The sequence below is a fragment of the Pipistrellus kuhlii genome, unplaced genomic scaffold (genome assembly GCF_014108245.1).
Source record: "Pipistrellus kuhlii isolate mPipKuh1 unplaced genomic scaffold, mPipKuh1.p scaffold_m20_p_5, whole genome shotgun sequence".
Lineage (NCBI taxonomy): Eukaryota > Metazoa > Chordata > Mammalia > Chiroptera > Vespertilionidae > Pipistrellus > Pipistrellus kuhlii.
Window position 1 is genome coordinate 20,238,184 of NW_023425551.1, and position 13,129 is coordinate 20,251,312.

Sequence of the window (13,129 nt, forward strand, 5' to 3'; positions counted from 1 at the left end):
GCCAAGAAATTGAAATACAAGATTCAGCAAAACTTTAGTTGTAAATACTGTTTTTTGTTTTTGTTTTTAATATATTTTATTGGTTTTTACAGAGGAAGAGAGAGGGATAGAGAGTTAGAAACATCGATGAGAGAGAGTTATCGATCAGCTGCCTCTTGCACACCCTCCACTGGGGATGTGCCTGCAACCAACGTACATGCCTTTGACCAGAATCGAACCCGGAACCCTTCAGTCCGCAGGCCGATGCTCTATCCACTGAGCCAAACCGGTCTCAGCTAAATACTGTTTTTGAAGGCTTAAAATGGGAATGCAGATTAAAGTTGGCATTTCAAATCCAATGTCCCCAAGTTAAATCACTGGTATCCCAATTGTATGTCAGAGAATAGGATGTTAAATAATGCACATTTCAATTCAAAGGCTTTCATCTGTGTAAATTGTGCCATGAACTTAATATTAATGCATTGCCCTCTGTATTTCAACAGAAATTTCCTAGAGTGTACAAATGTCTTTCTAAGTCACCTAGCCTAACTATTGGGAAACTACTCAGTATATATCCCCTAACCAAGAACAATATCTATACCTTTTATTGTTGATAACATCAATCTCACCTTTCCCTCACTAACCCCCACACTCAAATCTAAGATTTGCTTGTATATTTTAACAAATATGTTCCCCAACATATTTCTTAGGAGTGAGTCTAGTGGGAGACACATCGCATACAGGAACATGTCCGCCAAGGAAGAAATGGGTGTTCCACTCTGGAACTTTCCAGGCTCAGAAAGCACACTGGCTTTGTGACGTAAAGGATTTTTCCCTGGCTCCAACGTGGGTTCATCATGAAACTAAGCACCAGTCACACAGCTGCAGTTTTCTCAACTCTAAAATGAAGAGGTTGAACTGGAATAGCACGGCTCAAAGAATGTTTGTTAGAAAACTAGATCTTAAAGTTAGTCATCAAAAATATTTAAAACTTGATGATCAAGTAAGATTTTAAAATGCTCTATTGGATATCAATGCCCAGCACAGTGCTTAAGAATTTGACAAGCAGGTGAGGCGAGGCTGAAACCAGAGCAGAGAGCAGTGAGGTAGAGTTACCTCCTATCACCATGGAATGGAAGACTGACTTGAGGTTTCCAACAAAGTGGGAAAACTGAATATGCAGCTCCCACATTTAACCCTGCATTCCCAGTGTGTCTACTGTGACCCCGGGTTGCTGGTGGCCCCATAGTACTGGGTACAAGTCATCTCCAGGGAAAACATTTTTAATATAGGATCTCAGGATTCCCGCAGATCAGATTCAAGTAAACATGAGCTCTCAGTTTTAAAAGTTACCAAACAACCTGGAGGAAGGGGGGGGGGGGGAGGGAAATCTACTCTTATTCTCCTGAGATTAAGCAAAAATAAACAGACTTTGACTCTAAAGGATTCATATTTAAATAATCAGAAATGAAGTTACAGGAAATATTTAAAGAAATTAATAATAGATTCCAAAAATAAAGGATTCTAGCAATAAGAAACTCTAAAAATTACCAACCAATTTTGAGGGTGGAAAAAAAACATGAACTATCTATAAAGGAAACATATCATTGTTAAAATGTAAAACTCAAGGATGGATGTGTTTTACAGCTATTTCGACTCCACAGAGGAAAGAATTACTAACAAAGTCAAAGAGATGGAACATGGGCAGGGAACTAGAAAGATGTTTTTCTAAAGAAGTCATACAAATGACAAGCAGGCACACGAGAATGTGCTCTAATGTATTACATGATGACCATAGTTGATATGCTAAGAGTAGAACCAAAATGCTTTCAAACACAAAAAGATAAATATGTGAGGTCACTAATGTATTAACTAACTTGTATATGGGTATGTATGTTGTTTTAAATGTTATTATTTCTTATAAAATTAAAAATTATAGTTTTTAGTGATTACTCAAAAGCTGATTGCCTAGATTTTGAATCATTTATATTCTTTGTTATTCCTTTAAAGTTTCTATTTTTTTTTTCCTCTTGGTTAAAACCTCAAAGAGAGGAAGAGAAATGCAGACCATGTGTAAGCTCTCCCGTCAAGTTGTTGCCGTATTAGCACTCTAGGGGAATATGGCTGGCCACGGAGACATACCCAGTTAGATGTCATTTATGCCCATGTCTGATAGTAAAGAGATTCTAGTGAAACATCACTATTTTGACTATTTTCCCATGTTTATATTTTGATTGAGAAGACAGTCCCTCAATGAATTATTTGTTCTTTTATTTTGAATATGAAGGACAGATCAATTAAAACCAATTGTGATAGAATACAATAAAAGAGGGGATAAATGCCTTGAGGATGGGAATTTTCTCTATTGGTTTTTGTTTAATTCTATCTATCTAATACTATTTAGAATAGGACAATATTTTAGACGTGTGTTTGTGTGTGTGTGTGTGTGTGTGTGTGTGTGTAAATATTGCCAAAAGGTCCTGATTATTTCTTGCATATACAGAAGTTTCTGAATGAGATAATAAATGTGAATGTAATTATGAGTTAATATACCATAAAAAGTGAATGAAGGAAAGTATCAATAAATAAAATTCTTACACAATCCAAAAGGTCCCTCTAATTTATCCTGAAATGGAATTCCCATAATTCTACTTATAATCACATATTAATATAATTATATAACTATAAAATTATAATCTACTTATAATTTAAAGCAGAACTAGTAAGCAAATGTAATTAAGTTAAAAATCCTCAGGTAATTTGTCTATATTTTTATTCATGTATGATAAGTATATCAGGTGGGGTGAAGGAACATCATTACTTATTTAACACCTAAATTGCCAAATATTATTTTATAATATTAAGTTGCTGGAAATTAAGCAGTTGCTTGTACACTGCGCTGCTAACAGAATCCCCCCAAAGATGTTCCCAATAAAATATCTTTAACCTCATAAATTCCATATCCTGCTCCCTGATTTTTCTGAAGAATTAAGATTTTAAAAAAATCCTCCTCCATTGCAACTAGAAATACAAAATAAAAAAGTAGTTGACTAAAATAGAGGGGAAATTTCTGGGATGGTAGAAATATTTTATTCTCCATGAATTATGTTTACATTTTCTGTTAAAACCTCCAGTTTCCTAAGTGTTTATATTTTTCCAAAGTAAATTTTATATCAATAATTTTTATTGTTATTTTTCATTTTTATTTTTGGTTGGTTTAAAAAAATTATAATGGGTACCTCCCTCTTTCAGTCTATATTGCCAGTGAATTTAGTCACACTGCGTCTCTTTGCTTCCAGTTTATGAGGCCAAAGTTGAACAAACACCAAGACTAGGTCTGCTAACCTTTCCATGAACCTCTGGGTGTCCCTGGAGCTCTGATTCAGGCAGAGTGATTTGGCTAGGGCTGCCTGCAGGCCACTGATTAGTTTTTCAGTCATCCTAATCAAATAGAAACTCATTTAATTCGTGTAATAGCATCTTGAAAAAATACACTGATCAGTTTGCTAAAATCCTAATGTATCTACTGGTTTAGAAATTAAATATGAAAAAGAATTCTATTTTACCACCATCTTTAGTTTATTTGGATCTTCCCTGATCATTAATTTTTAGGACTTTTCTCCATTATTGACTCACATGAAATGGTGAACACAGAAGAAATAAAATTCTCATATTTCCAACTGATCCACAAACCAGTAGAACTAGAACACCTAGAAGTCTTGGTAATTCTTAAAATTGTAGTAGTAAATTAACAATGGTTAATTCAAAGGAAGTAAGAAAAAACAGAGCAATCAAATGGGTGAGGACAAATTGGTATTTTAAAAAGAGACAGAAGAATTAAGCAAAACATGGAAAAACGCTTCTCTCAGTTCTGAAATACTTAGAGAAGTTTTAGAAGAGGCTAATCTAACTTTTAAACTAATTGTAGTTAGTATTTGTAATTAAAATCAAGCTATGAAAGTCCTAAACAGGAGACTCTTAGTTAAAAAGCACATGGGAGTAATGGAAATGTGGGAAAGAGTGTTGAAATTATGAGGCTAGACTATATAGGCCTTTTTAAAAAATTTAAATTAGTAAAATCTATACAGGTATAAGTCTCTAGAGTTAAAATACTATAGCGTTTCTGTAAGTAGTTATAGCACTTTCAGACTATTGGCTCTAAAGGCTAAGCACATCCTAATATAATGGAAGTCATTCCAGAGATCATTATTATAGGTAACTCGTTAGGAAGTCCTTAATAAGTCAACTACCCATCCCCCAAATTAGTTTTGAAATAATATAAAGCTGACTAAAATAAGTGCTATAATATTGGAATACCAAACATGCTGTGGGAATCTAGAGAAAATGGTGATTCATTCCTAATTTTAATGGAGGGCAGAATTAGTATTACAGCCACATGGGCTTCATATGGGCCTTCAAGAATGGGCACATCACCCTGACCAGTTTGGCTCAGTGGGTAAAGCGTCAGCCTGCAGACTGAAAGGTCCCAGGTTCCATTCTGGTCAAGGGCATGTACCTGGGTTGCGGGCACATCCCCAGTAGGAGGTGTTCAGGAGGCAGCTGATTGATGTTTCTAATTATCCCCTGCCCCTCCTCTCCACAAAAAATCAATAACATATTTTTTTAAAAGAATGGGCATATCTTGGAAATTATTATGTCTGGTTGATATGACACATATTCAGAGAACAATTATAAAATGTTGATCAATAAAAAGAAAAACTGTTGTCTCATAAAAAAAAAAAACCTCGTAATCCCATCACTTGGGAAAAATACCATTGTTAACAAATTTTTTCTATATGCAGAGACATATACATTTATAATACTTACAATAAATGTGCAATTTTTTGTACAACTTCCTCCCAATATGTAGTATGTTCACATATTTCTGTAATTTATTTTCAGATAATAGTGTCTTTATATGTGTATATCTATCTTATTAAGCAATTATCATTTCGTGAAATTTTTTTATTTCTAGTTATTTGTTTTACAGACATTTAAAAAGTGCTAAAACATCTTTCAACAACATGTTTCTTTGAATACTCATGAGATTATTTCCTCAGGAAGATTCCTAGAAGTGGGATTGCTGAGGGTTGACATATACTGATGTTCTCTTTCCTCTATAATCTGTTAAAATACTGTTTTAGTATATAACTCAGGATTCCATTTCATCTTTGCCCCCCTTTCATGCAAAATAATGCAAGATTTGTTTATGTTCACGATCTCCAATTCTTCTCCCTTCCTTCCCAATAACCTTTCCAGTAAGGCTTTTCCCAACCACTCCACCAAAACTGCTCTTGTCAGAATAATCAATGACAGACTTTCCCCACATTTTGTTAAATCCTGTTGTAAATATCATTTATCATCTTACTTGACGATACAGTACCCTTTGAGATAGAAATAACTCCCTTCTAGAAACATTTCTTCCCTTCAATTCCCAGACACCATGCACTCTTGGTTTCTCATCTGCCTCCGTGGCCACTCACTCTGTCTCCCTCATCCTATAGCCACTCATTCCCTTGGTGATCTCATTAACAGTTTTGTTTTGTTTTTTAAATTTTATTTCTATGTTTCCATTACAGTTGACATTCTGTATTATTTTATATTAGCCTCAGGTAGATATCATAGTGGTTAGCCATTTACTAGGATATAATTTACAATGTGACACCCCTCCCCCACCCACTGAATAAATCTAGTACCCACCTGGCACCACATTTGTGGAGAAATTACTGACCATATTCCCTATGCTGTACTTTATATATCCCTGGGACTATTTTGTAACTGCCATTTGTACTTCCTTAATCCCTTCACCTTTTCACACAGTCCCCTAACCACCCTCCCATCGGGTAACCAGCAGGCTGTTCTCTGCACCTATGAGTCCATTTCTGTTTTGCTTGTACATTTATTTTGTTCTCTAGTTTTCACATTAAGTGAAATCATGTGGAATTTGTCTTTTTCAGTCTTATTTATTTCACTCAGCATAATACCATTTAGGTCCATCCATGTTGCAAATTGAGTCTCATAGTTTTAAATATCATCTCTCTGCCAATGAATTCCACCTATTCTCTATGGCCTAGTCCTTACTCTTAGATGCCAAATTCAAATGTCCAAACTCAGTGCAAACTTACCAGGTCTGAAATTCAACTCTCAATCTTTACAAAATAAGACAACATGCCCCTCCTGTTTTTCCCCCTCTCTGCAAATGACAGTAGTCAACTCCCAGTTTCCCAAGTCTAAAACAAAATCCTTGATCTTTTTTTTTATCTTACACCATGTGTAGATCAAGAAATCTTGGCTCTGCCCCTAATATATATCTAGAATTGAGAATTTTATCACCTCTACTGCTACTACCCTGAGACCATTATTTCTCCTCTGAATTATTAAAAGCCCCTAGCTGGTCTCCCTGCATTTTCCCTTAATCCCTATTTCTATTTCACACAGAGGCCTGAGTGATCCTTTTAAAGTGAAGTCGGATCTCATCACTTGCTGCTCAAAACTCCACATGGCTCTTCCATTTTACTTAGTGTAAAAGCCAAATTTCTGACACTGTTCTAGCAACCCTGCACTCTGTTCTGCCCTCCCTCCTCCACATATCCTCTCTGACTTTATCTTCTCCTTCCTTCCTGGCTCTCTGCTCCAGCCACCCTGACCTACTGGCTGTTTTAAGAACTTACCAGGTATGTGAGCACCTCAGGGCCTTTAAACTGGCTGTTCCCTTGGTCTATAATGCTCTTCCCTCCTATCTTCTTTGCTCAGTTCCCTGCAATGATTGCTTTTTGCTGTCACTTTCCCTACAATGAGATGCTGACTTCCCCCTCTAATGTGCTCCCCTTCCTTCAGCATTTACTTTGCTCCTTTACTGCTTTTATCTCCATAGCATTTACTTGTATAATTTGTTTCTCTTGGTCCCCAAAAACATATCAATGAAAACAATAATTTTTCTCTTACTCATTCAGAGCTGGAGGAGAGTCAACCTCACAGACTTCCCATTTAAAGGTATTTTAAAAAGTAGATAAGGTGGGGAAGGATGGTCCATGTTGAGGTCATAATATTGGCAAAAACAGTGACATGCAAAAAAAAAAAAAAATTTGTGGACTGGCCAGGTGCTTCTAGTGTTGTCAGTGTGAGGATATGGGATTGACTTAAAATAGAAACACATCAATGGTCCAGGGCAACATTTTCACTGAAAGTACAAAATCAACTTTCATCCTTTTATTTCTTACTGAGGAGTAAGGACAAAGAGGTTCTACAATAGGATGCTGATTGAGGCACCGGGAAATTCACTGCAAACTTTTATCATAAATAAGAAGTTTGGCAAAGTGCCAAAATGTAGCAGGGAGAGCATCTATTTTTGAAAAGGTGGTGAACAATATGGGTCCTTCCAAGAAAATTGGATGTATCTGCAAAGTTCAGAGTTCACCACCCCCAAAACCTACCCATGAACCAATTGGGGCCAATGACTGAGACTCTTAATTAAGAAAAGAAAAAAAAAGCCCAATTAAAAAATATTATTTTAGCATCATGGCAATCACATGGATGAAATGATGCTTAAATAAGGATGTGGGTAGTTTTGACAGTGAGGTGCAACAGTTGTGGTAAATATGTGAAGCTTAACTTTATTTACCTAAAGGAGAGAAAATCCAACCACCATGCCTTACAGGCATCTTCAAACTACGGCCTGCGGGCCACATGCGGCCCGCAGAGGAGTCTGATCCGGCCCGCCAGGTTTTTTTGGGCAGTGAGCCCAGCCGAGGTGTTACAGTAGGAATTAATAGTTCATATAGTCCGGCCCTCCAGCTCTCTGAGGGACCGTGATCTGGCCCCCACTTTAAAAAGTTTGAGGACGCCTGCAAAGGCTTTGCAAATATGTAGAAGTAAACATCCCAAAGTTACCTCTGTGAACCCTTAAATGGAAAGTTTCTTATTTTAAGTTTACAAATAATGTTATCAAGTTTACAAGATAGTAGGAAGACTGTTCTGGTATCAGTAATTTGATTTAAAAAAAAAAAAAAAAACTTTTGAAATCAGTAAACATTCCAGCCAGTCTCAGCTATTGTCAGTCTGGCTTCTGTACAATATTATCATTAGCATCTTTCATCTAAATAATTCACTAAAATGTTATTAATGAGTCTGTTTCTCTACCAAATACCCCTTCTCTTGGTACCATATTATCCAGGAATAATGAAAGGAAATTCAGCTTTCGGTTTCTCTGGCTCAGCTCTGTCTCTGGAGAAAGATGCAGGAAGGGGAAGGAAGGGAGAGGGTCTTGCTTCTGTCTACATATAATCAGTTCTTTATTCTCTAAGACCATTCGTTGCACTCTAATGCTCATGCGGGTAACTCCTCTGCCTGAAACCTATTTCCGCATCTGATATTTGATACCAGCCCTCACAGTGAGAAAGGCCACAGAAGCAAATCCAGAGGCTCTGAATTTACATACAATCAGCCCTGAGAGGTCTCTCCGGTTGGTTTCTTTTCCCTGTTGTCACTCATTAGAGAACGAGTTTACCCACAGCCATCAGCCCAGCACATCCAAGCTGGACCCAGGCCAAGAACAAGCAGCACTGCTGAGATCTGGGCAGCAAGGTGGAAGGGTGAGTGAGGCACCGGTTGGATGAAAACATGCGAGGCCTGCTGGGCAGCAGCTGGAGGAAGTTTGGGCATGCTGGCAGGGGTACCTACGAGTGGCTGACGAGCGAACCAAGCCTACCTCTTCAGGAAACCCAGCTGCAGGTCTGTACCTATTGCCTTTTCTTCCCCAACGTACATCATGTTTAAACCAGCCATGTCTGTTATGTTTAGGATCTTAAAACTTAGTGGCAACATTTTACATGGTGGGTATGACAAAAATCCAATTTCACCGATTGGCGTGGTCTAAGGAAGTAACTTGAAAGTTGTATTCTTGTAATTCAAGTGAAACTTGACACATATATTCTAAGGATACCTGATAGAGCAAGTATGTCAAAGAATCCCGGAAATTAGGGGTCAAAAAATGTTATGCCTTGGTTTTACAGTTTTGCTCTTTGCTCAGTAAGCAATGTCTACACCAGGGGTCTTCAAACTTCTCTCATTATGAGAATCACCTGGTGGAGTTGTTAAAACACAGATTCCCGGATCCCAACTATAAGAAGTGCTATCTGTGTTTTAACACCTCCACCAGGTGATTCTCATAATGAGAGAAGTTTGAAGACCCCTGGTCTACACCTACAACACTAAGAAACTTCCTTTGGCTCTCCAGCTGCATAATGACCCCTGTTTCTCAGAGAAGCCAAGATCTGACTTCCAAAAGGGTAGCCGAGGGTTAAGGAGGTTCTGTCTCGACTAAGACAGCTGCTTTGCTCTGTCTGGGAAATCATCAAAGAAGCATCAAGCTGAGAAGCATTAAGGTAAAATATTGGCAGAAACCTAAGAGCTCAGAATTAATTTTATCATCAGTAGGGAGATGTAGTGGGACCACTATCTCTTAAGTAAAAGGAAAACAGACCTAGTTTCTTGTTTATTGGAAAATCAGATTGGTATGTAAGTTCTACAAAACCACCTTTTACAGAAAAATACTTATACATGCATATATAATGATATTTTTTCAGCAGTTACACTTTTAACTGGATATTTCTTCAAAACATTCCCTGAACAACAAAGTCTTTGCATCAATATACACATCTGAGAGATATTAAAAGAAACCACTTTGAAGGAAATGAACAAATCAGGACATCTAGTTAAAGACGACGTTCATTCTGCACTTTGAAAAAGCAAAACAATTTGAACTTATCATGAATCAGTAAATAAGTTAAGTTTGACCCGCAGCTCTATGCATCCCTTCACTGGGAAACAGGAACGCTTTATCTCAAGAAATTGTCATAATCTGCTGCGTCAGATAAGCAGTGCCCCTCAGTATTTGGACAATTCAAGTTCGCCTGTGGAAGTTCTGATTGCAGGAGTGAACTGTGGTGTTTCTCCTTTCACAGATTTTTGCAGCTAGTATTGATAATGCAAAAGTGGCATAATAGTGAATACTGTAACAGGGTTTATTACAAAAAATCTTTTAAATAGAACATTAAATATTTTTATGTTTTATGCATAGTGAATGTCCAGTCTGCAATAATTTAAATGTTGATGCCCACAGCTATTGAGAAACTATGATCATCCATATAACCGATGGAAAATGAAAAATATAATCATGCAAAATGGTCCATGTTTAGCAAGATTAAAGAGTGATTTTTTTAAGTACTAAGAGATAATAGCTTTAAATTTTTTAATGGTTCATTTAGGGGGAGACGACAAACATAGTTAAGTTGCTTTTTGATTTCTTAATAATTGTGGTAAATTATTTATGAATCCATTTACTCTTACAGCTTTTGTAATCGAATTCCCTCCTTATATCGCCACAGATTTTAAGTGAATAGTTCTGATAATAAACTAGATTATGTGTGAGAAAACAAAGAATCCATAGTTTAGAAATGTTAAGAATCACACACACAAAAATATTCTTCTGACATAAAAATATTAATGTTGCTAAATCATTTTCTGAGAAAATATTTATCTATTAAAATACAAACTTGGGAATGCCAAAGATTTCCCTCACTAAATGTTCATCCTTATCAATAGATCCAAATACATAATAAACACCTAATACCCACCAAGTGCTTTGCATGTAGTGATTCACTAAATCCTCATTCTAATCCATTCAGAAATGTTATTTTCATTTCATAAGTGAAATAAAAATGAAAACCTGGGCCCAGAGGGCACCAGTGAGTTACCCGTGGCCACACAGCTATTAGAAGGTGGCCTGAAATCCAAAGGCAGAGTGGTCAAACCCCAAACATGATACTCTGCTTCCCAACAAAATCTTTTATTCTTATGCATTTCAAGCTAAAATATCTTAACTCATGTCTTACCAAAGACAAACATCTGGAAGTACAAAGATTAAATAAATCACCCAATTTTCAAAGTAACACACATACTTGTAAATCCTTTAAGAAGTAAAAATGATTACATGGTCAGTGCTAGATAAGCCAGTCTCTTAAAGGTCATGGCCAGAAAAAACAATTGTCCTTTCCACCAAAATCAAGAGAACCCAGCTCTCAGTTTTATTATGTCTTATTCTAATCAAGTTGATAAAGAGCTTAGTATTTTGTTGTCTTAAACACAATTAAGGCTTTAGTGGTTGTGTGTGGTTTGTTTTTTTGTTTTTTTGTTTGTTTGTTTTACTTTCCTTTAGTAATGGGTATAAATATTTACATTTGTTGCTATATGCTTTATACAATAAAGAAGCATTTTAATTTTTCATTATTTCTTAGTGGCTTCATTTGAAGTAACATCTATGCAATCTGCAACAGTATTTTTGTATTATTTTTCTACCTTGCTGTTGAAATATCATTTCATGCCTGTTATAGTATTTACTCCATCAGGACTCGTAATTATCTTCTGAGCTAATGCTAAAAATCAACATCTCATAGGCTGCCTTAGAATTTGTGTGCAATTCTTTTCCTTAAGAGTTTAAACTTTTTCACTTTCATCCTACAAATGTTTTAAGAACAAATAGAAGAAAAATGTAAATCTAACCTAAGAGTCAGCTGTCAAATCAGACTAGAAATGTTACTTACATGTGATGTGAATACACCTTAGATTTTACTCCACAATTAAAGAAATTAAGTCCCATATGATTTGTTTGTGGCAATAAAACACTATTGGTCTAATTCCAAAGAAAATACATAAATAGAGTTATTCAAAGAATGAGGTATGGACCTACCTTCTAAAATGTATTCTAATGTGTATCCTTAGTGGAAATACTGTAGGATGCCATCAACATGTATTTTGGACATTTTATTTTTAAAATATATATATATATATTATTGATTTTCTACAGAGAGGAAGGGAGAGAGATAGTTGGAAACATTGATGAGAGAGAAACGTCGATCAGCTGCCTTCTGCACCCCCCCCACTGGGGATGTGCCTGCAACCAAGGTACATGCCCCTGACCGGAATTGAACTCGGGACCCCTCAGTCCGCAGGCCAATGCTCTATCCACTGAGCCAAACCATCTTTGGCTATTTTGGACATTTTAAATCCACACTTTTATCTTGTCAATTTGCTCACTTCCATGTATGCTCAAGTTCATGGGCATAAGTGAACGAACAAGTGATTTCTAGAGTGAGCAAGCCATGATCAGAATGAAAGGTGAAACGCCTGTTGCCCTCTCCTAACCCGGCCGCATCCCCTCCCCGCAGGGCACCCAGCAGATCAGTTCCAGCAAAGACGACGTGGAGCCCTTCCTGTGCATCCTGCTGCCGGCCACCATCGTGCTGTTCCTGGCCTTCCTGCTGCTCTTCCTGTACCGCCTGTGCCGGGCGCCGAGGCCGCAGGGCCAGGTCTTCACCATCGACCTGGCCGAGCACCCGGCCGCTGGGGAGGACGCGGACCTCCTGCCCGGCTTGCCCTGGAGCGGGGAGCAGGACTTCCCCTACTCGCCCCTGCCCATGGAGGCGGCCCCCCTCTCCGCGGGGCTGCCCCCCTCCTACGAGGAGGCCACCAGGGACCCCCCTGGGGAAGAGGCCCCGGGTGCGGGCCTTCGGGAGGCAGAGGGGCCGCCCGGGCTGCAGGAGCCCGTGTAGACAGACTGCTCCTGGGAACCATGCACCGCCCAGCTGTCACCCTGCATGGACCCGCCTGAGAGGCCAGTAGACAGGGCATTGGGCCAGGAGGCCGACTCCTGGGGGAAGGGTACCCGAGGCTGGACACATGTCAGCCCAGTCAACCCGTCTACAAGCTCCTTAAGAGAAACCTTGCCCGGGTTGTTCTAAAGATGCCAGGGATCTTCCAAAATGTATAACCCTCCCGAGGGAAGAAGAAATAAAAGGCCAGTTGTATGTGCGCTGAGAACAAGAACTAGAATGACTGGTGAGCTTAAGAACTAGCTCCGAAGGGACAGCAGAAACATGCCGAGAAGCTCAGGATCACTGCTTTCGCCACAAATAAAAGGTTTCCTCCCACACAGGCCTCTCCCTTCTGGGTGAGGGCGTCAGGGTGGCTAGAGAGTCCCAGAAGGAGGAGAAAATACCTCTAGAGCCCAGTGGCCCACGGTGTTGTAGATAATGGTGAGATGTCTCAATATTGATAATGAAAGGACAGATTATTTGCATCCATTTTTGTTCAA

The 13,129-nt window shown here is 38.2% G+C and overlaps 1 protein-coding gene across 1 annotated transcript; it reads left to right on the plus strand.

The window, feature by feature from the left end:
* The first annotated feature begins 8,080 nt into the window (after positions 1-8,080).
* SMIM28 (small integral membrane protein 28) lies at positions 8,081-12,614 on the plus strand. Its single transcript, XM_036414801.2, has 2 exons — positions 8,081-8,709; positions 12,204-12,614. The coding sequence occupies exons 1-2, from the start codon at positions 8,599-8,601 to the stop codon at positions 12,585-12,587; spliced, it is 495 nt and encodes a 164-aa protein (XP_036270694.1). The 5' UTR covers positions 8,081-8,598; the 3' UTR covers positions 12,588-12,614.
* Positions 12,615-13,129: the final 515 nt, after the last annotated feature.

Coding starts and splice junctions, on each gene's coding strand:
- SMIM28 (XM_036414801.2), top strand. CDS start 8,599: ATGCGAGGCCTGCTGGGCAGCAGCTGGAGGAAGTTTGGGCATGCTGGC. Junction 8,710..12,203: donor TTCAGGAAACCCAGCTGCAG/GTCTGTACCTAT, acceptor CCCTCCCCGCAG/GGCACCCAGCAGATCAGTTC.